General features: G+C 40.1%; 1 protein-coding gene across 4 annotated transcripts in view; it reads left to right on the top strand.

Moving 5' to 3' along the window:
* The window catches only part of LOC122817080 (ankyrin repeat domain-containing protein SOWAHC-like), an 877,444-nt gene that overhangs the window by 828,585 nt on the left and 23,667 nt on the right, over positions 1 to 25,192 (top strand). For all 4 annotated transcript variants that reach the window (XM_044090234.1, XM_044090232.1, XM_044090233.1 and 1 more), the window contains one exon: positions 18,228 to 18,446. In XM_044090234.1, the coding sequence (XP_043946169.1) occupies positions 18,228 to 18,418 (191 nt within the window). In that variant the 3' untranslated portion in view covers positions 18,419 to 18,446. The remainder of the gene's footprint in view (positions 1 to 18,227; positions 18,447 to 25,192) is intronic.

The following is a 25,192-nucleotide window of genomic DNA, read 5'->3' as shown; positions in this document are numbered from 1 at the left end:
CAGGTTGAGTCGAACAATTCTCTCACCTTACGAGTGGTCTCTGAACTCAACAGTCGCGAACCAGATATTCCTCGCCTGGGGACAACCTTGCTGCGATCTCTTCGCTTCGCCTTCAAACACAAAGTGCAGCAAGTTCTTCGCTCTGATTCCCCTACCAGGGGAAGCCCCCAGAGACGCTCTAGTTAATGCTTGGCCATCCGGTCTTCTCTATGCTTATCCCCCTCTTCCCTTGATAACAAAGTTCCTACAGAAAGCTCGTCGGTTGGGGAGCAGAGTTATCCTCATAGCCCCATTCTGGCCTCACCAGACCTGGTTCCCTTACTTACGGTCTCATCTAGTACATCCTCCCTGGATCCTAGATCCCAGTCCGGATCTGATTTCCCATCCACTGGGGCTCAAGACCCCCGACCTGGATCATCTCAAGCTCTCAGCTTGGTTGATCCAGTTCCTCTAATGGCTAGGACTCCCGGATTATCCTCCTCTGTTAAGGCCATCCTATTGGCCGCGCACAAACCATCCACCAGAAAGATCTACAAGAGTAAATGGAAACGTTTTTCCCTCTGGGCAGAGATGATGAATCTAGATCCTTTCACGGCCCCCGTCCCAGCAGTCCTTGACTTTTTCACATATTTTTCAGCAGGGAGCTAGTGCGTCCACTATTAAAGTCCACCTGGCAGCTATCTCCCACTATCACATAGGTAACAATTCAGGACCCCTGGCTTCATCCAAGATCTATAAATCATTCATGAAAGGAGCCTTCTTGTTACGACCCCCGATCAGAAATGCAGTACCTCCATGGGATCTTACCATAGTTCTTCAAGCTTTAACTGGGCCCCCATTTGAACCGGTGGCCACAGTGGAATTAAAGTATGTATCTTGGAAGACAATCTTCTTGATTGCCATTACTTCCACCAGGAGAATTTCGGAGCTTCACGCTGTGTGTGTGAACCTCCATGTATCATTTTTCATAAGGACAGGGTCTCTCTCAGGACCAATCCCTTCTTCCTGCCTAAAGTATCCTCAGAGGCCAATATCAATCATTCTATCAATCTACCGGTCTTCTTTCCAACTTTTCAGAATAAAGGAGAGTACAGACTCCATTGTTTAGATGTTCACAGACAACTACGTTTCTACCTGAACAGAACAGCAGATATCAGAAAGTCTGATAAACTTTTTGTGTCCTTTGCAAAATCACGTTTTGGAAAGCCAGTCACTAAAGTTACATTAGCAAGGTGGATCTCCCAATGTATTCTCCTCGCTTACAAAAGTTCTGGTCGTCCTGAGCCCCTACACGTGCGAGCCCACTCTACACGATCTATGGCTACCTCTGTGGCATTTTTTTCACGGGTCTCGTTAGATGACATTTGTGCAGCAGCAACTTGGGCTTCTTCACATACCTTCATTTCACACTATAAATTGGATCTCATATCCAGAGGACGCGCTTCTTTTGGCTCTGCAGTGCTCCGGAATATCCTTCCATAAGGGCCTCCCAAGTTACTGTTAGCTGGGGACTCTATCCCACAGGTTGTAGACAAAATTAAGTTAACTGCTTCAGATAAAGAAGTTATGTACTCACCATAACGTTCCATCTGAGTAGGTAACTTCATCTGTCTGCAACCAACCCTCCCTCCTTCCCCCGGACCTATGGTTTGCTAGTTACGAGCCTGTGTATACCTTGTTCAGTCATCACCGTTGCAAAGTGATAAGGGTTACTAGGTTATACAAACTTTCTATGGCCTTCTCTGACAAACTCGATCTGAGGGTTACAAGGAGGTAGCAGGGTATTATGGGTAAGGGGGAGGAGCTTGGAGCTCGGATCTGTAAGCTTGGAAAGCTGCCGGCTCAAATCCGAATCGGATCCGATACCCACAGGTTGCAGACAAATGAAGTTACCAACTCAGATGGAACGTTATGGTGAGTACATAACTTCGTTTTCCTTCATTTTTAATCATACATTCCATAGGACAAAAGACTTCAGAAAATCAAATCAGTTATTTATCTTGTTTTCCTCCAGTAATCTTGTTAAACCAGTCTCTAAAGTTACTTTAGCAAAGTGGCAAACAGATTGCATCTCATTCATTTACAGTCAACAAGATCTTTCTTTGCCTAGACCTCCTAAAGCACATTCTAACAGATCCATGGCTGCCTCATCTGCTTTTTGGTTCAGAGCCTCAATTGATGATGTTTGTGTGGCAGCCACTTGGTCTAATGCGTATACTTTTATTGCTCATTACAAATTGGATTTGATCTCCAGAAACAGTGCTGCTTTTGGTTCACGTAGCTCAGGACTCTGTCCTGTCAGTTGAGGAATGAATGAAAATGGCAACATCAGATATATAAGTTATGTACACACCATAACTATTCATCTGTATTGTCCATTTTCATTCTTTCTCAACTTCCCGCCCTCCCAACCCCCTTTTTTCTTCACCTGGAGTGGCCTGTCAGGAGATATTTAATCTCTGTTCCATGTTTGAGCCCCAGTTCTTTCCTCTCAGCTTTCCTTCCATGTTGGTCTGAGGTGGGCTGTTTGTATTTCGAGCAGGCAAACTTGATCTGAAGTATTGTAAGATACTGGGGCATTATGAGTAATGGTTGGAGATTGAGAGCTGGATCCAAGAGTCTAAGCAGTTGCGGCTGAGCCAGATCCAAGGTTGGATCAAAGACCTATCAGTTAAGGAAGATTAAAAATGGACAAAACAGATGCATAGCTATGGTGAACAGATAACTTTTATTTTTGCAGTCCTTTCAACAGAAAACCCTATCAGCACGCCTGAAGGGTTACCCGGCTGCTGCACTCTGGAGGCAGTCAGGGAGCACTTATCCTTGCACCCACAAGCCTGGCAAAACTTTACATTAGATTCCTGGGTGCTAAGGATGGTCATCAGTGGCTATACCATTCCTTTTTCATACCCTCCAAAGAAGTTAAAGATTCCTGATATTCCACCCAGTCAGTTGGAATCTACAGCAACAGAGGTCTCAAAGTTGCTAGAAAAGAGTCATCCAATGGGTCTCCCAAGACCATTTAGGATCCAGAGTCTATTCCAGGTTTTCTTTAGTATTGAAAAAAGACAGGAGACCTCAGGCTGATTTTGGACCTCAGCCATCTCAAACGGTCATGGTACAGTCCATCTTGAGGAAGGATGATTGGATGCGTGCTACAGATATCCAGAATTCCTTCTATCACATAAAGATACAGAGATGATCCAGGAGATTTCTATGTTTCTGGCTGGGAGGCCATTACTTTCAGTTCTGAGCACTGTCCTCCTGTCTCCTCACAGCCCCTTCGGTGTTCACAATGGTAGTAGCTCATCTTTGACTGCATGGGCTCCAGGTCTTCTTGTACCTAGATGGTTGGCTTCTTACTACTACATCATGGGGTCTGCTGTTACAACAGCAGGAACTACCACTCTGCCTTAACAGAGCTGCTGGGGTCACAGCCAATAAAAAAGCCTGTGTCCTATGCAACAAATAGAGTTTATAGGATGTCACATTAACACAATTCTTCAAATTTCCAAGCTTCCAGATGCCAGAGTGCTATCCTTATGAATAGTGGTCTCTCAGGTAATTCCACAAGCAAGTTTAATTCCTCATCTGTTAGGTTTGATGACCTCTACCACCACATTAGTTCCCCTGGAGAGATACCACATGAGAGCATTACAGTGGTCTCTCTCAGTCCAGTGGTCACAAAGTCTACATCCCTTCCATGCCAAAATTCATCTCACACAAGTTTGCAGAGATCAAATCAAAAGTGGATAACCTGCATATCAGTAATGGAGGGAATACCCTTTTGTCCAGCAACTCCCTGGACCACAGTAACCATAGACACTTCCCTTCTGAGGTGGGGAGGACATTTAGAGGGGGGGGGGGGGATACAGTTCAAGGTTCATGCTCACATCTAGCGCCCAACCTTCACATCAGTGTATTGGAGATGAGAGCTGTCCTGCTAGCATTGCTGGCTTTTCAAGACATCCTCCACAAGGGTGTGATTTCCATCCAGACAGATAGCATGGCAGTGGTCTGGTACACCAACAAACAAGGGGAAATGTAATCATATCCACTTTGTTTGGAGGCCATGAGAGTGTGGCAGTGGGCAATATCTTCCTGTCATTTTGTGATAGTAGTGCACATCCTGAGGACATCAAAGATGCTAGCCGACAAGTTTGAGCAGGTTGGTTTTATTGCCTTGCGAGTGGCCCCTCAACCAGACAGTGGCAACAAACATTTTCAAACACTGAGTCCAAGCTTGCTGTGAATACCTGAACAATAAGTGCAGCACATACTTTGCCCTAATCCCTCCACAGGGATTTTCACTGAGGGATGCTCTTGTTCACAGTTGGCCCTCTGGTCTCCTGTATGTGTTTCCCCCGATTCCACTTTTTACAAAATGTATTCAGAAATCCAGAAGGTTCAAGACCTTAGTGATTGTCATTGTTTTGTTTGGGCCTTGTAAGGGTTCCCCTTCAGTTGGCCTTATTTGATACATTCTCCTTGGGTGTTGGATCCCAGTCCAGATCTACTGAGTCACCCATACAGACTGCCTCTAACATATCTAGAAGCCGTAAAACTGACTGCATAGTTCCTCAAATTCTTACAATAGCCAGAGATGCCAGGCTTTCCTCTTCAGTGTTCCATATTATTTCTGAATCTCAAAAACATTCTGCAAAAAAAGATTTATCAAAGCAAATGGCAAAGCTTTTCTGTTTGGGCTTCTTCGAGAAGATTAGAAAAGGGTTGGCGTAATGGCTAAGGTGCTTACCCTACAGGCACAAGGTGCAGGGTTTGATTCTCACATGGGATAATTGGCTAGGTTTAAAATGGCCCACAGGGGCAGTTAGCCTACTATTAATCTATGAACCATTTCTGCTCCTCTTCCATTGATTTTAGATTTCCTATCAAATTTTTTTCAGAAAGGGTCTTGTTTCTTGACTGTCAATGTACAAATGGCAGCCATATCAAATTTTCACTTGGACATAATGACTCTTCTATACCCTCCTATAAAATCTCCAAAGCTTTCCTCATGGGTGCTTTCATAATCAGACCCCCCACCCCCATGGAACATCACTGTCATGCTTCAAGTCTTAACCCAAAAAACCCTTCAAACCAACAGCTTCAGTAGATTTCAAGTATCTTTCATTGAAGAACATTTTTTCTTGTTGTAATTACATCTGCTAGACAGATTTCTGAATTACAAGCACTATCTTGCAAACCACTGGGTCTGTATTAGGTCGCTGAAATGTTATTCCGGCGAACACCTTTTCATCAACCCATAATCAACGAAAGTCATATACATTTTATTAATTGTATATTTATGGTTTGTAGAAGAATTAATAAAACAAGTGGTTTAGTAGTAGAATTCTCGCCTACCACCTGGGAGCCAGGCCTGGGTTTGATTCCTGGCCAATTCACCAATATTTTTTAATGGCTGTAAAGACCTGGTTTGTACATAATATGATTTACTTACACTGGTTTATAAAAACTTTTAAACTTATTGTAAGTATTTAATCATAAATGCTATTAAAGTATGTATTTATTTATTTTTTTAGTAGTTTAAGGACAAATTGATGTTTGGAATGGTTTTAATTAGATAATTGATGGGATTGTAAAAGAAAGGTAGTATGGGATACATTGCATCTGATGAAGTCTTTGTATTGAGGATGAAAACCCTGTGATTTAAGTTAAGCATTTATGTGTTTTATATATCAAAGAAGTGTTTTTCACTATTTGGTCATGGACTGCTGTTTCTCCTTCCTGGGTGCTATTTTGGACTTTGGTTACTAATATCAAAAACACTTAACAGGTTTTCACATGCCCTTAATCAGGTCTAAAACTTTGTCAGTAACCATTCCTATTAGTTTATTTAAATAAGTTCATAGAGATGACATAACCTTCAGTTTAAAAGCATCATATTGCTCATGCACATTAAAAATGTATGTGTTCATTAAAATTCATCCTTAAATATTAAACACGGCAATAAAGTAAGGGAATGTTTACACAACTTCAAAAACTTGAATAAATGTCAAGTAGTAGTTTTAATGGAAGTTTTGGAATATGAAAATGTTATGGAAAGTAAAGACATTAAAGGTTTGTAATACAATTTTTGAATAGGAAAAGTTAGTGAAGGAAAAACAGCAGTTGTGTACATTATAACCATTATTGACTTTTATAGATCATGGAAATAGTGGTCCGTTGCTTTAAAAGAAAAGTATACAAAAGCAGTTTTGCAGTTGGAAAGGAAAAGAAAAAGGAGAGTATATTAACTTACAGAAAGAGATGTATGATTTAGAAATCAATAATACAAAGTATTTTGAGAAGGTACTGGATATATATATAGGGATCTACTTCTAAAACTCTAAATCCCATATAATCAAGAAAGAGATGTATGATTTAGAAATCAATAATACAAAGTATTTTGAGAAGGTACTGGATAGATATATAGGGATCTACTTCTAAAGCTCTAAATCCCATATAATCAAGAAAGAGATGTATGATTTAGAAATCAATAATACAAAGTATTTGAGAAGGTACTGGATAGATATATAGGGATCTACTTCTAAATCTTTAAATCCCATATAATCAAAGAGTTAGTGTTGTCAGAAAAGTATATGTAGGTATCAGTTGTAGATGTTATTGGGTATGAGGCATATAAAGGATTGGATGTGTAGCAAAATAATGTTTTTGCAGATGTGTTAAATTAATGGCTTAGTGATGTGTTGTTTTCAAAGAAGCAATATGTGAAGGGATGATACAATTCACGTAGAAGAAAAACACGAACAAGAGATTAAGAATTGGCAACCTTTCATGTTAAATAATACAGCTTATAAGGTTTTCATGGAAATTATGCAGCTAAGATTTGAGAAAGGTATAAAATAAGTAATTACACGAGTACTTTATGGAATATACAAAAAGAAAGTTAAGGCATTATTGGTTTTAATTAGAGAAGTAGTGGATCAGATAACTAAGAAATAGAATGGTGTAAGTAAGACATTTGATAAAGTAGACCATGAGTATTTATGGAACATAATAGAGCATTATGGAATTAAGGGAAGAATTACGCAAGCCTTTAAATCTACAGATGGAAATGGTAATGTTGGAAGTTTTGTAAATCGGTGGTTTAGTAAATGTGTATATGGATGGTGCAGTGGTAGCATTGTCGCCTCTCAGCAAGAGGTTCTCCAGTACAGTTCTTGGCTGGAGCGCCTTCTGTGTGGAGTCTGCATGTCCTCCCTGCATTCGTGTGGGTTTTCTCTGGGTACTCTGATTTCCTCCCACATTACAAAAACATGTGTCTGGAGCATTTATCCCCGGGCCTCCGCTGAAAATTGGCTTTGTTCCAAGTCGGACTTTCCTGGTAAACAAATGTTAAATAAATAAAATAAAAGTAAATAAAATAAATATATCAGAGGAGCAGGGAGGGATCCCCTACAAGCATCATTATTTACATATGAATGGTATAGCAAGTGAATACACAGTACATGATGTATGGAGTGTATCAGACACAGGGCAGATTGGATGTTTCTGTTTTCTTATATGCAGATGATATAATAAAAAGAAGATAATGGATAATGAAGGAAAGAAATGTTGATTAGTTTGAAGAATTTATTGGGGAATTTATGTTTGGAACTAAATAAAGAGGAAAAAATATGGAAATTGGGCATAGAAAATAGACAAAAATTAAAGGGAATGGTATGATAAAATTTGGAAAGAATGTTATGTGAACCCTAGGGAAGGTTTAAGTATGTAGATTATTGAAGCTCTTAGGAGGAGAATACTTTGCAATCTGTTGTAATGTGTCAATGTTTTTATGAAGATTGTCAATTAATAAACTAACATTGAAGGGTAGTATGCTCTTTAAAGCACAGACAGAAAGGTTATACATGTTTTATGAGCAAGTGGAAACAACTGAACATATTTTTCTGACTTGTGAATGATTCATGGTGCAGTGGTTAGCATTGCCACCTCACAGCAAGAGGTTCTCCAGTTCGATCCTTGGCTGGGGTGCCTTCTGTGCGGAGTCTGCATGTTCTCCCTGTGGTCGCGTGGGTTTCCTCCGGGTGCTCCGGTTTCCTCCCACATCCCAAAGACATGCTGCAGGTGGATTGGACACTCTAAATTGGCCCTAGGTGTGTGTGCCTTCTGTGGAAGGTTGGGCGCCGGGCTGGCAACTCGACACCGTAAAACTCCACTGCCAATCATGAGCGGACAAGGTGATCCACTGTGGCGACCCCTAACCGGGAAAAGCCGAAAGAAGAAGAAGAAGTGAAGGAGTCAAGAGGTTGTGGCTTAAGATGTATACTACATTATTTAAGAAGACATAACTAAACCTGAAGATTTGTAAATATACATATGGTCTTTTGTTTTTACAAGCTTAAAAACAGAGAATATATTGAAAACTTGGCTAATAAGATGGTATAATACAGATTATTTGGAATGTAGCAACAAATGAGATTTTATTTATTAAAAAGTGGAGGTTTGTCAGATGTTCTAAGAAAAATCATATGTGGTTATTGAAAAGAGTAGGGCAAGATTGTGATGAGTTGGTGAAGTACAAAATTTTAAAATACTTAATTTTTGCAAGAGCTCTTTGTTTTCAAGAAATGTATATATGAATATGTAAATTGTATGTAAATAAAGGGTTGGTGTACTTTTTGGTAAGTATTAAGGGATTTTTTTATATAGGTTCATAGGTTGGTACTAGGCTATTGGCCCTAGGGCCTATACAAGCCTAGCCATAACAATTCCATGGATATTTCTTCCCACAATATTTACTTCCCCGGACCCCTGTCTAGCAAGGCAACTCACATGATCCTTGGGGTGAATTTCCTGTCTCTCATCCAATCGTCAAGGTTCCTTTTGAAGAGGGCCAAGGAGGTGCTCTGCTTGACATGTATGGGCAGTCTATTCCAGAGTATGGGGTGTCTCTGGGTCAGGAACCTATCCCTCCAGCATGTTTTGTTCATTGTGATGACAAGGTTTAGATCCCTGGAGCATGTGGCTCTGAGGGATTGGGATTTCTTTAAGTAGAGCATGTCCAACAGCTCAGGGTTTGACATGGCCTTGTATATTAAGCAGAGATCACCTCTGAGTAGACGATATGCCACAGAGTATAGCTGGTGTTTTTTTAGACAGTCCACCTGAGATGCCACCAACTCAACTGGTTTAATGTCTCATCCAAAGGATGGCACACTTAGGAGTGCATCTCCCCTTCTATGTTGTACTGCAGTGTCAGTACTGGACAATTATTTCAGCTACCTGATAAGGAAATAAAACCCACAGCCTTCTGATCTTCCAGTACTAAAGGCAAGTGTGCTATCTGCTGATCGGGGGGGAGGGTCATGGCAGTCTGGAGGGTCATTATGCAGGATTAGTGAGCCTTGAGGAAGGGAAGTTTGTTTGTTTGTTTGCTTGTTTGTTTTTGCAGCATTTTGACCTACAGTAGAGACTTCAGGCTTCCACCCTGCCAGGAAAATATGTAGAAACCCACTTGATGTTTCAGCAGCAGCCATAGCTAGTCACCAACTCAGTTGTGTACCAGGCATGAGGTAGGGTAGCGAATAGGACACACACAAAATCTAAACCACAAAGATGATGGATTATCTTGGCATTGCTGACAGTGTGTCTTTGATCACTAAGTAAGGGAACAAATTGGGCCATAAGGTTAAGTAGAGGCTTGATAGTATTGTGCTATGAGCAAAAAATAAGTAAGAATACAACATTATATTCAATTACCGGTGTGAAGGCTGCCAGACTAGCTAGATAGGAATTTGTAGATAATTCTGTCATTTGTAAATATTAATGTAAGCCACATGCTTGTTCTCTTAAATGTAAGAAAATTATGGTAAATGTTTAACTTCAAAAATGTAACCACATTGCACTCTGCTGGAGCAAAGCTGATAAGTCAAGCATTGTATAATTGTTTGATCTCAAAACTCGGAGCCAAGATGTCTGAATGAAGGAATTCTTCCTATTGTTTTGAGACCAGAGATAATGGCTAGAATTTACATATATAATGTCTTTTATTGCTCTGGCTTCCTGACCAGCTGCAAGATCAAAAGGGATGTTAAACACTGAATTTCTGTTTGCCTGGGAAACAGAGAATAATGATCAATTTAAGGATGGAGAGAGAAAGAATCCGAGCATTTTGCATTTGTCTTCAGAACTGACCACTTACCAGCACTTGCTTTGCTCTGTCTGTATGTAAGTAGGATCTTAGACTTTAGTGTTTCTCTTAAGAAATAGATAGAAAATAGTAAGTTTACACTAGCTGTGTTCTATAGTTATGTCAGAACTCTTCTACTGTATTATTTTAAGCATTTTCCTGTGATCTCTGAACTCTTGACTAGCACTGTGTATTAAGAAGTATTGTCTTGTGTTCTTATTATTTATTATTAACTGTTTTAAACCTTTTAACTGTGGCTGTTTTATGTAGAGATAATTTAAGCTCTAGAGTATATTGCATGTATATAATGATACTGTCCAAGCCACTCCAAATAAGCCTTGCTGTTCGTCACACCATTTGGATAATAATGTTGCACAGTAATAATTGGACACCATTTGATAAGGGCTTTATTAGTAGCTGATATTAGTGGTTGGTGGCAGGTGGTACTACCGTATAGTCTGAGTAGAAGGGGCATAGCTGGAGAACCTGTGCCAGCCTTCCCCAGGAGTGTCTATGTTTTTGTATATAACTCATATCTCAAAAGTGTGTGTGTGTCAGCTACTTGGGCAGGGACACGAAGCACTGGTTGGACAGAGAGGGTGCTGGAGGTTTTTGCTTGACCACTAGGCTGAGATCTGGACCCTATAGCGGTGCCCGTGGGGAGTCTTATTGGGGATCTGGAGAGAAAGGGAGAAACAAGTCCCAGACTGACTGTGATCTGTTTGCGGTCTTAAAGGAAATTGTACTTTACTGTGTGTGTATTTTGTTATCCTCCCCAATGTGGACACCCCTCAGTGGCGTTAGTGGTGAGGATTGAGGCTCCTTGATTGCTGGGCCAGTGCACGGGCGTCGCGTATTAATTGTTTTGCAGTGGTGGGATATCCACACCACATATTAATTGGTTGGCACATACTAATTGGCTTGTAGTGGTGTGGATAGTGAATTCCTGTAGCTTGTGTACAGTGATCACTGAAGGTGTTTTTGTACTCTGTGAGCCATGCAGTGAATATTCAGAGTTCAGATCACAATTGTTTTATTTCATTTGTGAGCTTAGTTAGTCGGGAGAGCAGGCAAGCATGTCAGCAGAGGAGTATGGGAAGCTGACAAGGAGCCAGTTGGCTGAGATGTGCCAGGCTAAGGGACTGGTGCAGGAAAACCTGACTAAGGCAGACATGATTGCAGATTTGGTCACAGCTGCATCAGAAAACAGCAACAGGGAGGACAATCAGACTGGCCGTGGAGATGTACAACACTCGGGGAATGGACAGCTCAACCTTTGTGCAGAGGACTTAAAAATTCATCTGGAGCTAAAGAGACTTGAGTTGGAGGCCAGGCGTTTGGAAATGGAAGCTGTGGAAAAGGAGCTGCAGAGGCAGCATGAAAAGGAGATGCTGACTCTTCGCCAGAGTCATGGAGGTAATGCGGAAGGGAGTAACTGGACCCCAGAAGCACAAAAACTCAGTAAATTTCTTCTGCAGTTTATAGAGGGGGATAATTTTGATGTTGACCAAAGGCTCTGGGTACGGTTCCTGGCCCCCTTACTCCATGGTAAACCTATAACTATTTTGTCCAAAAATGTCTAACGTTGACTGTTTTAACTATAATGCTGTAAAGAATTTCATTAGAATTTTTTAAGCTAATACCTGAAACTTTTAGGAAAAAGTTTTGTGAGCATAGACCCAAGGCAGATGAAAGTGTGTGTGAATATGTTGCTGAACTCAGCACTTATTTTCATAGGTGGGTGAGTGGATGTCAGTTCACCACTTTTGAAGGGCTAGCATACCTTTTGGTGAGGGAACAAGCCCTTAGCACTTTGTCTGAGGACATGAGGACTGGTTAGCTGATAGACAATGTGCTACTTCAGAGGAGTTGGGGAAGAAGGGAGACCTATACCTAGCAAGTAGGGCATCCCTGCACAGGAAAGGGGCCCCAAGTACTGGTCATGGATCTAAAGGAACCCATGGTGGGCAGCCCAGACTGTCCCAACAGAATCTGCCAATAGCATGGGAAGCCACTAGTCCAGGTACACGTCCAGGACCTAAGGTTAAAAGTTTTGAATGCAACCAGTGGAGGCCATGTGGCAACATATGTCCACTGAGGCAAGGTAGGGAACAAAAAGTGAGGGAGCCAGCAAGTGGGAAAGACAAAATGCCAATAGTAGGTTGTCTTGAGACAACAGGGGTACCGAACTACCGTCCTGCAGATGTCCAGATAGGGAAGGATTCTGATGAGGTAGTACCATTTGCTTATACAGTTACACGCAGTCAGGCTAGGAGACAAGCATGCGGGTCTGGTAGCCTGGGGGAGACCCAGACAGACTGCGTACTTGCAGCCAGGACTGATGACGTGGTTACTTCGGGGAGGGAGATACCCTGTAGCAGTGAGACTGAAGGTGAGGCACAGCTGCTTGTGGGTACTAATGTTCCCTTGGACAGAGGGACTGCAAGGGTAGAGGTGAGTAGTAGTACCCAGGCTGACAGTGAAGCACCACTGTCAGAGGGTACCAGACTTCCTATGGAAGAGGAGCTGGGGAGGGTTACAAAGAGAGAGTTGAAACAGGCTCACCTCTCAGACCCTATACTGCAAGGCCTGAGAGATGTAGCTAGTGAGGGACCTGATTCTCAAGGGAAGGGGGAATCTGCATACTGGGACAAAGGGTTACTGTACAGAGAGTGGACCCCTGAAGGAGGGCTAGAAGGTGAGAGAATACAGCAGTTAATAGTGCCTAGAGCCTACCATCTGGCATTTCTAGCCATAGCCCATAATATTCCCTTTGCAGGTCATATGGGCTTAAAACATAAAAAGTGACGTATTATGCAGAACTTTGCCTGGAATTTCCAGAGATGTAACCGGGTACTGCAGGACCTGTAAGCAGTGCCAAAAGGTAGTCAAGGCAGGAGACAAGGTGAGATATCCTTTGATGGCTTTGCTTGTGATTGAGGAGCCATTTCAGAGGGTAGCTATGGACATTGTAGGGCCTCTGAGTACCCCAAGTTCCACAGGGAAAAAGTATATCCTAGTGGTAGTAGATTATGCTACAAGATACCCTGAGGCAGTGGCTTTGTCCTCTATTGAGGCAGAAAAGGTGGCAAATGCTTTGTTAGAGATTTTTAGCAGGGTAGGTTTCCCAAATGGAATACTGACTGATAGAGGTGCTAATTTCATGTCAGACCTGCTGACTTGTCTGTGGAAGTATTGTGGGGTGAAGCTGAAGACCACCCCCTACCATCCCCAGAATAATGGTCTTGTTGAGCGATTAAACTCTACACTCAAGTCCATGCTACTGGGATTTGCAGACCAGTTTAAGAGGGAGTGAGACAAATATTTGCCCCATCTGCTGTTTGCTTACAGTGAGGTTCCGCAGGAATCCACAGGTTTTTCACCCTTTGAGTTGTATGGGCATAGGGTGAGGGGACCTCTAGATTTAATGTGTGATGAGTGGGAAGGTGAGTATGACCCTCACAAGGAGTCTGTTGTGGCATATGTCCTAAACCTCAGGACAAAGCTCAGGGAACTCATGGGTTTGGCCCAGGAGAACCTGATAGAAGCCCAACAACAGAAAAAGGTGTGGTATGCTGTAGGGCAGCAGGTAATGGTTCTCATTCCTGCCAAACACAGCAATTTGCAAGCAGCTTGGGGAGGGACCCTACAAGGTGGTAAGAAAGGTAAGCGATGTTAACAACATAGTGGAACTGCTAGGCAGGAGGCAAAGGCACATGTTGTACCATGTTAACATGATGAAACCTTACCATGATAGGGAGGCCCTTGTGCTGCGTATTTGCAGTGGCTTGCGGGAGGAGTCAGAGAGAGATCTGGTGACTGATCTCCTCAGTGAGGCTCAGACTGACACCTCAGTGGAAGGGGTAGCAATGTCCCAGCAGCTATCTCCTACCCAAGTTCGAGAAGTCCGTGCAGTGTTACAGGAGTTTGAGGATATGTTCACTGGGAAATCAGGGTGCACCCACCTGGTGCAGCACCAGGTGGATACAGGATCCCAAAGGCATATTAGGCAGGCCCCTTATAGGGTGCCTGAGAGAGAGTCAGACAGACTCTGAGGGAAGAGATACAGGAAATGTTGGAACTTGGGGTAATTCAAGAGTCCATCAGTCCCTGGGCCTCCCCAGTGGTGTTGGTGCCAAAGAAGGATGGCTGCACCAGGTTCTGTGTGGACTACAAGAAATTAAATAGTCACACAGAGTCAGATGCTTACCCCATGCCTAGGGCCCTAGAGCAGCTGGGTGGGGCTAAGTATCTTACAACCATTGATCTTACCAAGGATTACTGGCAGGTGCCCTAGACTCCCAGTGCTAAAGAGAAGTCAGCCTTTGTGACTCCTTTTGGCTTGTATGAGATCACAAAGATTCCCTTTGGGATGAAAAATGCCCCAGTGACTTTCCAGAGACTGGTAGATCACATCCTAGCAGGAGCAGGAGGTTTGCCCTTGATTATCTAGATGATATTGCCATCTGCAGCCATTCCTGGCAGGAGCACCTTCAACATGTCAGGGAGGTGCTGGGCAGAGTTGACCATTAAGCCGAGCAGATGTCAGGTGGGTATGGCAGAGGTCTCCTACTTGGGACATATAGTGGGGAGTTGTAAGATCAGGCCAGAACCTGCCATAGTGGAAGCCGTTGCATGGCCTGCACCTGTTACCAAAAAGCAGATGATGGCATTCTTAGGGACAGCAGGGTACGACAGAAAGTTCATCCCCAGTTATAGTACCATAGCTGCTCCCCTCACAGACCTGACAAGGAAAAACAGGCCAGATAAGGTAATGTGGATCCCAGCATGTGAGCTGGCATTCCAGAAGCTTAAAGAAGCTTTGGGAGGACCCCCTGTGTTAGCCAGTCCAGATTATAGTAAAGAATTTGCTGTGTAGGTGGATGCTTCAAACTATAAGGTGGGGGCTATTCTTAGCCAGATTTCTTCCGAGGGAGAAGAGCACCCAGTAGTTTATCTCAGTCGTAGGCTCCAACCCAGGAAGAAATGCTATGCAGCTGTAGAAAAGGAATGTCTAGCCATAGTGTGGGCACTGCAGAAACTTCAGCCTTATCTGTATGGCAGAAAATTCACTGTAGTTAAAGAACACAATCCCCTAACATGGTACACAGAGCCAGGCAGCAAAATGCCAAGTTGCTAAGATGGAGCCTAGGTTTGCAAGCTTATATGTCAATGCAGCACCACACTGGGATTAGCAATGCCAATGCAGATGGGCTCTCAAGACAGGGAATGGGGTAAGGTATACTCAGATAGACCTAACCCTCTCAAGCAATGTTTCTCAAGGGTCACTTGAAAAACTATCTTGGGTTCTCTGGAGTGGGAGGGGGATAAATTAATATGTGACGCCCGTGCACTGGCCCAGCAATCAAAGAGCCTCAATCCTCACCGCTAACACCAGTGAGGTGCATCCACATTGGGGAGGATAACAAATACACACACAGTAAAGTACAGTTTCCCTTAAGAGCACACAGAGATCACAGTCAGTCTGGGGTTGGTTTCTCCCTTTCTCTGCAGGTCCGTAATAAGACTCCCCACTGGCACCGCTGTAGGGTCCAGATCTCAGCCTAGTGGTCAAGCTAAAACCTCCAGCACCCTCTCGTGTCCCTTCTGAAGTAGCTGACACACATAGACTTTGAGATATGAGTTATATACAAACACACAGACACTCCTGGGGAAGGCTGGCACAGGTTCTCCAGCTATGCCCCTTCTACCCAGACTGTACGGTAGTACCACTTGCCACCAACCACTAATATCAGCTACTAATATGGCCCTTATCAAAGGGTATCCAATTATTACTGTGCAATATTATTATCCAAATGGTAAGTGTGATGAACAGCAAGGCTTATTTGTAGTGGCTTGGACAGTATCACTATATATATGCAATGTACTCTAGAGCTTACATTATCTCTACATAAAACAGCCACAGTTGAAAGGTTTAAAACATTTAATAATAAATAATAAGAATACAAGACAATACTTCTTACTACACAGTGCTAGTCAGGAGTTCAGAGATCACAAGAAAATGCTTAAAATAATACAGTAGAATATTTCTGACATAAATATAGAAAACAGCTAGTCTAAACTTAGTATTTTCTATCCATTTCTTAAGAGAAACACTAAAGTCTAAGATCCTACCTATATACAGACAGAGCAAAGCAAGTGCTGTTGAGTGGTCAGTTCTGAAGCCAAATGCAAAATGCTCTTCTTTCTCTCTCTCTCTCTGTCCTTAAATTGATAACACAGTACCACTGACTCATTTCAGATTACATTATTATTATCCATTTCCCAGGCTAACAGAAACTCTGTGTTTAACAGCCCTTTTGATCTTGCAACTGGTCAGGAAGCCAGAGCAATAAAAGACATTATACATGTAAATTCTAGCCATTAACTCTGGTCTCAAAACAATGGGAAGAATTCCTTCATTTAGACATCTCAGCTCCAAATTTTGAGATTAAACAATTATACAATGCTTGACTTATCAGCTTTCCTCCAGCAGAGTGCAATGTGGTTACATTTTTGAAGTTCAACATTTACCATAATTTTCTTACATTTAAGATAACAAGCATGTGGCTTACATTAATACTTACAAATGACAAATTATCTACAAAATCCTATCCAGCTAGGCTGGCAACCTTCACAACTGGCATAGTCAATTGGGTATGTAATGCGGCAGTGACATCCTGTGATTTTATTTTATTTTGTAATTGTTTTTCAGGGTAGAGCACCGGAGTGGTATCTGGTTAAGTGACTTGCTCAAAGTCATACAGTTAGGCATTCGAGGCTGAGGGCATCAAACCATGCACCATTGAATTGATTGACTGGGTGTGACAGTGATGTGCTACAGAGGTGGTTGTTTTGACTTTGGTTGTGCCGCATTGGGTATAACTCTATCACCCACAGTGATTTCCTAGAGCTTTGATTTCTCTAAGAGCCTTAAGTTTGCCCCCCCCCCCCCAATAATGTCTTAATGTTATATTTTACCAAGTATGAATATTCTATATCTGATTGTGGTGAGGATTACGTTATTTGCTACCAGTATTGCAATATTTTTACATCCCTTGTAGAGGTAGCAATGTTTCCTTGTTTGCCATCTTCAAATTAATTTTTCTTACCATATTTCTTAACTTGTAGTTATAGCCCAGAAATGGAGACCAAATAAAAGTGGTCATAGCGCTGAGCTCTGGGGGACTCCACTAGACACGTAGGCATCATGAACTGGATTACCTGTGTAAGCCTGTATACTCACAATAATGTCGATTTTAACAAGTTTGTGTTTATTATCTTGATTGTGTTGAACAAAGTGACAGATGGGGTGACTTGAATATTTTTTTGGAAATCAAGGAATTGCACTGGCAAATTTTTTTATATAGCTCTGCTGATATTAATCAGCTTAAGATGTCAGTTTAATTTTGGTTGACATTAATACTTCTAGTAGATCTCAGTGCACGCAAGTTTATTGTGTAAACCTCTATCCCTTTGTACCAGTTTTTACCAAGCCAAGTTAGGTAAACTCAAATGAATGTTTAATCGGTACCTGTAAAACAGTTCTAATTAGTCCATTCTGATTCATTGCAAATATCCTAGTGTTGTATTTTTGAATTTTCATAAAACGTATTGGCAAATAGTTTTAAAAGACTGTGAGGAATTGAATCTTTGAGAAACTACCTGTACTGTGGCATAATCATGTAGTGCTTATAATTGTGAGATTCAGAACTAGAGCCGTCAATTCAAAAATCAGTACTTCTGTTTAATCTTAGTAGACTGAGGCAATTAGTCTTAGAAACTACATCCTTTTGAGTCACTCAGCCTTGAGATGCACACTGTGTAACTGAATAACTCACTTGACTAAAAGTTAGTCACCCCCCTAAAAACAGATATGATTCTTTTTTTTTTTTATCTCTGTGCAGCTACCTGAACACTCAAAAGCACACTTGCTTGAATTTACGTCTGTGGTCTAATGTTGCAGACTTGCAGTCAGAAGAATTTTATTGGTGAAAATAGTCTGCTGTAATGATTTCAAATCTCTCTTATGCGTAAGATGTTTTGTATGCGATTTTCCCCATTTTTATAGAATTTCAGCAATCCCGCAGTGAAAGACGAAACAGAAAGTTGGCTGGGCTTTTCCATCATTCAAAGAGTGCAGGCTCCAGGAAGAAGTGGGGCTCAATGGAGGATTTACTAGAGGAGGATGAAGACAAGACTGGTGTGCATTACCTAGCTCTTCCAGCCTCTTACAAACCTGTACGAAAGTTCTCCCGATAGCTGCATGAGATCCGTGGGATGTTAGCAGGTGAGTTGATTTTCTGTGTCCCATTACAGATTCAGTGGGTAGTAGTGCAAAGATTTTCAGTATTCTTTAAAAATAAATAAACAAAGGCTTTCACTGTTCAAATGCATGCCTTTCTTTTTTCTTTTTTTATTCCTTCATTATTTTGGGTTTCTAATATCTTGATGGGAATGGACTCCTTTCCTAAGTCAGGGTATGATTAAAGTTCATGAAATTAGTATAGCTTTAGTCTTTGATGTTTGCCAAGAATGTTCTTCTCAGCACTTGCAATGTACCCAGAATTGCCTCCTTCTGAAATGCATGTGGGTTACATGTATTAGTAACATATTTAAGTAAGATAGTCAAATTTTTCTTATTATTCATGTTATTCCTACTGTTATTGGAACTGTTTGAGTATTGTTCTGATTTTGTGTTTCAGTACACAAGGCACTGTAATTGCTAGATGTAGCAATTTCAATGATTAATGCTACTTCCGTCTTTGTTTCTTGGACCACTGTATCAGGTTTTCTTGAGTCTGTTTTCTCAGCTGTTGGCACTGAGTGATCCCATGTGATCTGAACTTCATTATTGTCAATAATGTTGTGTTGGCCATGTTTTCACTATGTTGTAGTGTTTGCGCAATCTCCAGTGCAACAGTATTGCCTCATTGTTGTATCTTTTAGTAGACAGACTCTTAGACATGACTGCATCACACCCAGCAGTGAGATATACAACTGTTTCCATTTCTGCGTAATCTGCTTTTGTCTGTTTCTCCCACCTTTGATAAAGGCTTTGTAAACCATTGTGTACATAGCCCACTGTCTTTGTTATTAGAGGCCTTCAAGTCAAAATCAACTCATAGCGGATCTACGAGTAGGCCCCGTAGGGATTTTGTAGCAGGTTACGGAAGTAGATTGCCAGGCCTTTCTTCTGTGCAGATGCTACTGTTGCTGCTGCCCAGTTGTGTCCCTGCCAGGTTTTGAACCCAGATAATTTTGAGCCTTAACCACTGTGCTATCAGGCTGCCCATTGTCTTAGGCAGCCATTATTAGCTTTTCATCTTTTGGTATAAATTCAGGTCTCTTTAACCATTCATTTATCAAATCTTGGGAAACATGTTGGTTCTGGAAGTTTTGTAGGCTTCCCAGTTTACTTTCCTTTTCTTCTGGTCCTTTCCTTTATATTCTTTCTTTTGTTTTTTGGCGCACTCAGTTGCTGTCTGAGTCGCGTCTACCTCTGGTTTAATTTAAATTCCCATTCCTTTCTGAAATGCTTCTGCTAATCTAAGCAAAGATGTGATCTTAGATTCCTTCTCTTTATGCTTTAGAACTTTCACTACATTTGGGATCTGATGAGGTTGGGAAATGTGTGCAGCTCCACAATTGCAGACCTGTACAGGTACTCTGTTTTGAGGAGGCCCATACTCTCTTCAGCGAGAGGGTTATAAAATCTAGGTATTCACCTGGGTTTTATATATCATTTCATAAGCATGGAGCGATCTTTGTATGCTTTTTAGGGCCAGTCATTCACAGTAAAGGTGTAAGTTAAAACAGAAGGAACAAACTGTTTCATAGCTTGGACTAAATGTAAAGGCAGTTTAAAGTGTTAGCTTTAGTCTTCTTATGTATTCTGTCTTAAGCTTTGTTCTCATTTGTTCATACGTTATTGACAACCTTTCATCTCTTCCCAAATATTTATAAACCCCCTCCTCTTAAAGTTTCTTTATATCACATTTCTGTCCCAGGTTGATATTGTTTTGGTGCCCCACCTTTCCTTTTTATAAGTGTTGCTTTTGCATATGTATCAAGACAAGATGTCATTCTTATATCATCTGAAAAACTTTTAACCTTTTGTAGTTGTGCTTTCAGATACTCATTTGATGAACTATATATGCAGTTTTAAATCACCCACAATATGTATTGGAGATGTCTTTGAACACGTTTGATTTCCAGAATTTCAGCTGTTAAGTAACTAAGAGGTTAAGGGAAGGACAAAACAGCAGTGGTGACAAAAAAAAAAAATACCCTGAACTATTTCTATTTGAACTTTTATTCCTGGGTTAATAATTTGCCTTTGCAAAGTGGCCTGCCATTTTGTCATAGTTGTTACAATGTAATTGACCGATGTAATGTGCATCTTATACCTCTGTAAGCATTCTATTAGTCATGTGGAATGTTTTGTAATCTGTCAATGCCATATTTTGGTTTTAACAATAGATTAGGTTCATAGGTGTTTACTGATGATCATTTGTTAATTATGAGTTGCCTTTATCTTTTTGTTCTGTTGCCATAATTTAATTTTTTGTAGTTGTTCTATTGTAAACATAATGGGTAATGGCTCAGACTGTGAGGGCTCAAATGCCTTTGTTAGTTTCTGTTTTTTAATTTCTGTGTGTGGGTCATTAGATGCTGAGTATAAGCTTGAATTTAAGGATGAAGAGAAAGATATGTCAATATATTTTGTGCTTCTGGTGGTCATTCTGTAGATTTTCTAGACTTCCTCACAATGAATGGAGACCTACAGGGCATAACTGGTCTCTATTCTTCAGTTTATGATACTTGAACATTTATTTAAACCCACCTACTACCGCTGTTTTGAGCTCAGTCAGATGCCCCACTACAGACCCTTGGAGATTTGATTATTAGATAGTAGTGTGGGGCGTACCTTCGTTGAAGGTTGTGTGTCAGGGCTGGTAACTCGGCACGTAAAAATCAACTACCAATCATTAGCGGACCGGAGTTCCGCTGTGGCGACCCCTAACCGGGAAAAGCCGAAAGACACAACAACAACAAAAAATGTGCCGGGTATGAATGTTTGTGTGTCCTGCATGCCCGTTCAGTATCGCCATCCAGGGGCAGACTGGTTGTTTTATGTGCAGTATTCTGTTTTAGCAGTAAGAGGATACTGCTGTTGTAGCTGTGTCTTGTAGCAAAGTTAAGCTGTCTCAAAAACATGGTAATCTTGTATTCAACACAGGCACTCCTGTTTTGTACAAGAGTGTTGTCCTTCATGGAGGGAGCATTTCATTTTCACTATATTTTGACTAATAAAGGAATAAATAACTTGCTAAAGAAGTAAGAAAATTAAATGTGCCCATTTCTACATAAATATTACAGTAGGGCTGCTTAATGTTGACCTTTTTTTTTTTTTTTTTTTTTTTTTTTACAGTGGATGATGCTGAAAATATAAGAGATAATAAGCAATGTTCTAGGGAGGCTACATAGCAAAATATGCCCATTTCTATATAAAATGTACAGTAGGGCTGCTTAGTGTTCTGTGTGTTCTTTATAAAAGTGTACACTACTGAAAATGTAAGAGTTAATAAACAGTGCTTTAGAGTGGGTAGAAAGCAAAATATGCCCCTTTCTGTATAAAATCTGCAGTAGGGCTACTGCTCTGACTGGATTGAAACAGATAAAATCTGTCTTAAGGCTGAAGGAAGGGACAGCCATGGTCTAATGTAGAGTAAGGGCAAATAGTTAGAACAAACAGCCCCATTTCACTTGGATTAATTTGTTATTTAAATAACTTGCAGATAGATACTACACAAGTTACAGCTATGTTCAGTTGTATAAAAAGTTAAGAATTTCTGAATGATTTGTCATGTCAGTGATTTACCACATCAACAGATTTATCAGAATCAGTAGACAGGCCACATATCTGTTTCATTAAAAGCAGTTAGCACTCATATGGTTGTTGTATTAGCAGTGGTGAAGCCATGCTGGCGTTGTCATTTTGCTGTTAAATGCAGGTGTTGCTGACCTGGATTTTAAACAAGAAGAGAAGTAATGAAATGGAATAGAAATCTGAAAGTGGTCTCAGAGAGAGGGCTTTAGGAAGAGGGGATTGTGAAAGAATTTCTTTAAGTCTTCATAAAACAAGCTCTGACATAAAGACAGATTAATAACATGAGCTCTTTACATATAGATGTTTTGCATGCTTAAAAAACATGGAGAGACCATCACTACCTAGGATACAGTGCTCAGGTAGCTTCTTTGGACATTTAAGGATGTGGAACTTGCTGTTACAGAAAAAAATCACCATATGAGGTTAATTCTCATACAGGGATCAGCAGAAAGTGATTATGTATTGTATGCATTTATATGTATTTTATGGCTTTGAAGAAAGTCTTTTTGTTAGCAAGGCTTAATAGTGGGGAAAACAGTTTGATAGTTTTTTTTGCATTTCCTGTTCAGTCATTATTTTTTAAAATATGAGAAGGTTCTACAATTAAATGCTGAGAATATAATACCATAAGAAGATTTTCTTGTTTTGTTGTTAGAATTTGACAAATCATTATCAAACACACCAGCTTGTTATAAATTGCATCAAAAATTGTCAGTGATTTTATTAGAAGTACTAGTTTTGAATTTTATCTGGTGATATAATAGGGGAGTTAAGGATAACACTCACTGTAATGCTAAATAATTTATACAGTCCAAGAGAACAGTGTTCTTGCCTATGATTTGGTCGGCTAATTACACTGAGATTATGTAAAATGAGTAGTAAAACTTTTATTTTAATTTTAAGCTTTTTGGGGAAAGGGAATCTGTAAAGACATAATTAGTAAGTACTGATATTATAATTGTAATCAACCAGTTTCTCTTATTTAAAGTGGGAGGCTGTTTAAAGTTATGTTAGTGAATATCAGACTAATTATGTTTATGTTGAGGCACAAGCATCCAAAATCCCAGTTTAGTTTAAAAAAAAAGACTGAAAACATTGGCTACACAGGTACAACTATATAGTCTAAAATAATAAAAAAAAGAATATTTAAAAGAGTTAGTTGTATTATTTGTAGAACAGGTTTAACTAGAAAGTTAAAAGAAGTATGAAACGCATGGGCATCAGTGCCCTAGTTAAGTAAGTAAGGGCACATCAAATACTGTGCATTCTATGTAATTCAGAAACTGGGGGACAGGGTCACAGGTGGCAAAATGTCAGCTTTTGCAGGCGTTTTTCAAGGCTGTGCACAAAGATCACTTCAGTGGTACAGTGAATTTGTAAAGTCTTAAAAAGTCATAATAAAAAATGAACTATAGGGAATAAAGATAAAGCAATTCAATCTTCGCAAAACACTAAAGCTGCTTGTACAGCAAAGCTTTTTCTTCACTGCCTCCTATTTTGTTAAAGTTTTTCAGTCAGTAAATTGAAAATTGTTATTTTCACATCTCTTAATATTGTTCAGTGTATATGTACCTATTAGAGGAGAAACCTAAAAAAGAATATGTCTAACTTTTGTTGTATTTTTTTTTTTTTTGCTTAAAGCAGACTACAGGATTACTGCAGAAAATGGTTAATAATAGTATGATTCCATATTTAAGTAAAATTGTCTGTCCAGTACAGTTTGGGTTTGTCTCCTTGAGGTCAGTGAATGCTTTTAGATAGATCTTACAAGTAATGAATTTTCATTTTCTTAGAATGGTCAAAGTTAAAGAATTATGTCTTCGCTTTTGTGGCTGTTTCAAGTATCAAGTATTTGATGTGCTTAATAAAAAAAAATGTTTTGGGTGTTGATGCTCAACATACTACATTACAAGACCTGTAATGCTGAAAAATTAAGTACAATTCTACAAATGTAACAGCAAAGTACAAAACTCACTGTTACATATTAAGCTATGTTTTGTATTTTAATTTAAATTTTATTTAACTAAAATGTATTTGTATATTTTAGTTTAACTTTATAGCACGCAACCTAGTGTTTTGTTTTATTTTGTGTTGCATTTTTTTATTATTTTTAAAGTGCTTGAATGAAGCATTATAATAAATACTGATTACTTACACTCACAATGCCACTTTATGCAGAGCAGTTGCTGCACAGTATAGTAGGTACTGCACACATACTCACAAATGCATGTGCAGTGTTGCCTGCTTCACAGTGGATTCTTACACCATATTACCTTACTTTTTAAACTTTCTATTACATGTGCAAGATCTGTTATTGAGAATCCTGCAGAAGTGAAAAATAAAATTTGAATCTTCCAGTAAAACAGCAAATGCCAAACTTGCTGTTTCATTTGTCAAAACATTTTTGTAAGGGTCAAGTCTCTTGCTTTTCTCTGAGAGTTAATGTCCCCCTACATCCCTGCAGGCTGTATTGTTAACTTTGAGACTCTAGCCGAATTGATATTTCAGAGTGTTGCAATCTGATATTCTTTCAGAAGTGCTGTAATTGTTTCAGAATTTTAAGAGTCTGAATTGTGGTCCTTAGAATTACAACAGGAACACACTTCAGAAAGAGAGGATTTTGTTAAATTTAGAGAGCTGGTGCACCCCATAGCGAATATGCCTTCACAGCTAAATAGTTTATTCCATTCTGTGCCACTAAATAGGAGAAGGTGTCCTGCAGAATGCAGCCATCACAGAGTGATATTGTTTATATGAGGATGAGCACGATGTTCAGTAAAATACTTGCTATATACTGTGAACATAAGCTGCTATTTGTGCACTCATATAGTAATACGTATGGCAGTTGTTACTTACAACATGCAGGCATAACTTTTTTGTGTAGGTTGTTTCAGGAATATATAAACAGTTACTCCCACTTGCTGTAGGTAACCATCACTGACTGTTGGACCTGAGGTTAACAAAAATGTAAAAAAAAAAAAAAAAAAAAAATAGCAGAAATAAAAAGTGGCTGTCTTGTATACTGTTTATCAAACTATTAAGCAGAATATAGTACCATGCCAGAGTCTTTAATTAGTAAGTGGCGTAAACCACTTTACCTTCTTCTCTGTAATTATTCAATGAAAATGAGACGTAGGCTTCAG

This window comes from Protopterus annectens, chromosome 12.part0 (assembly GCF_019279795.1).
Source record: "Protopterus annectens isolate FY-2018-M chromosome 12.part0, PAN1.0, whole genome shotgun sequence".
NCBI classification, from domain to species: Eukaryota; Metazoa; Chordata; order Ceratodontiformes; family Protopteridae; genus Protopterus; species Protopterus annectens.
This window is presented reverse-complemented; position numbering and strand designations above follow the sequence as displayed.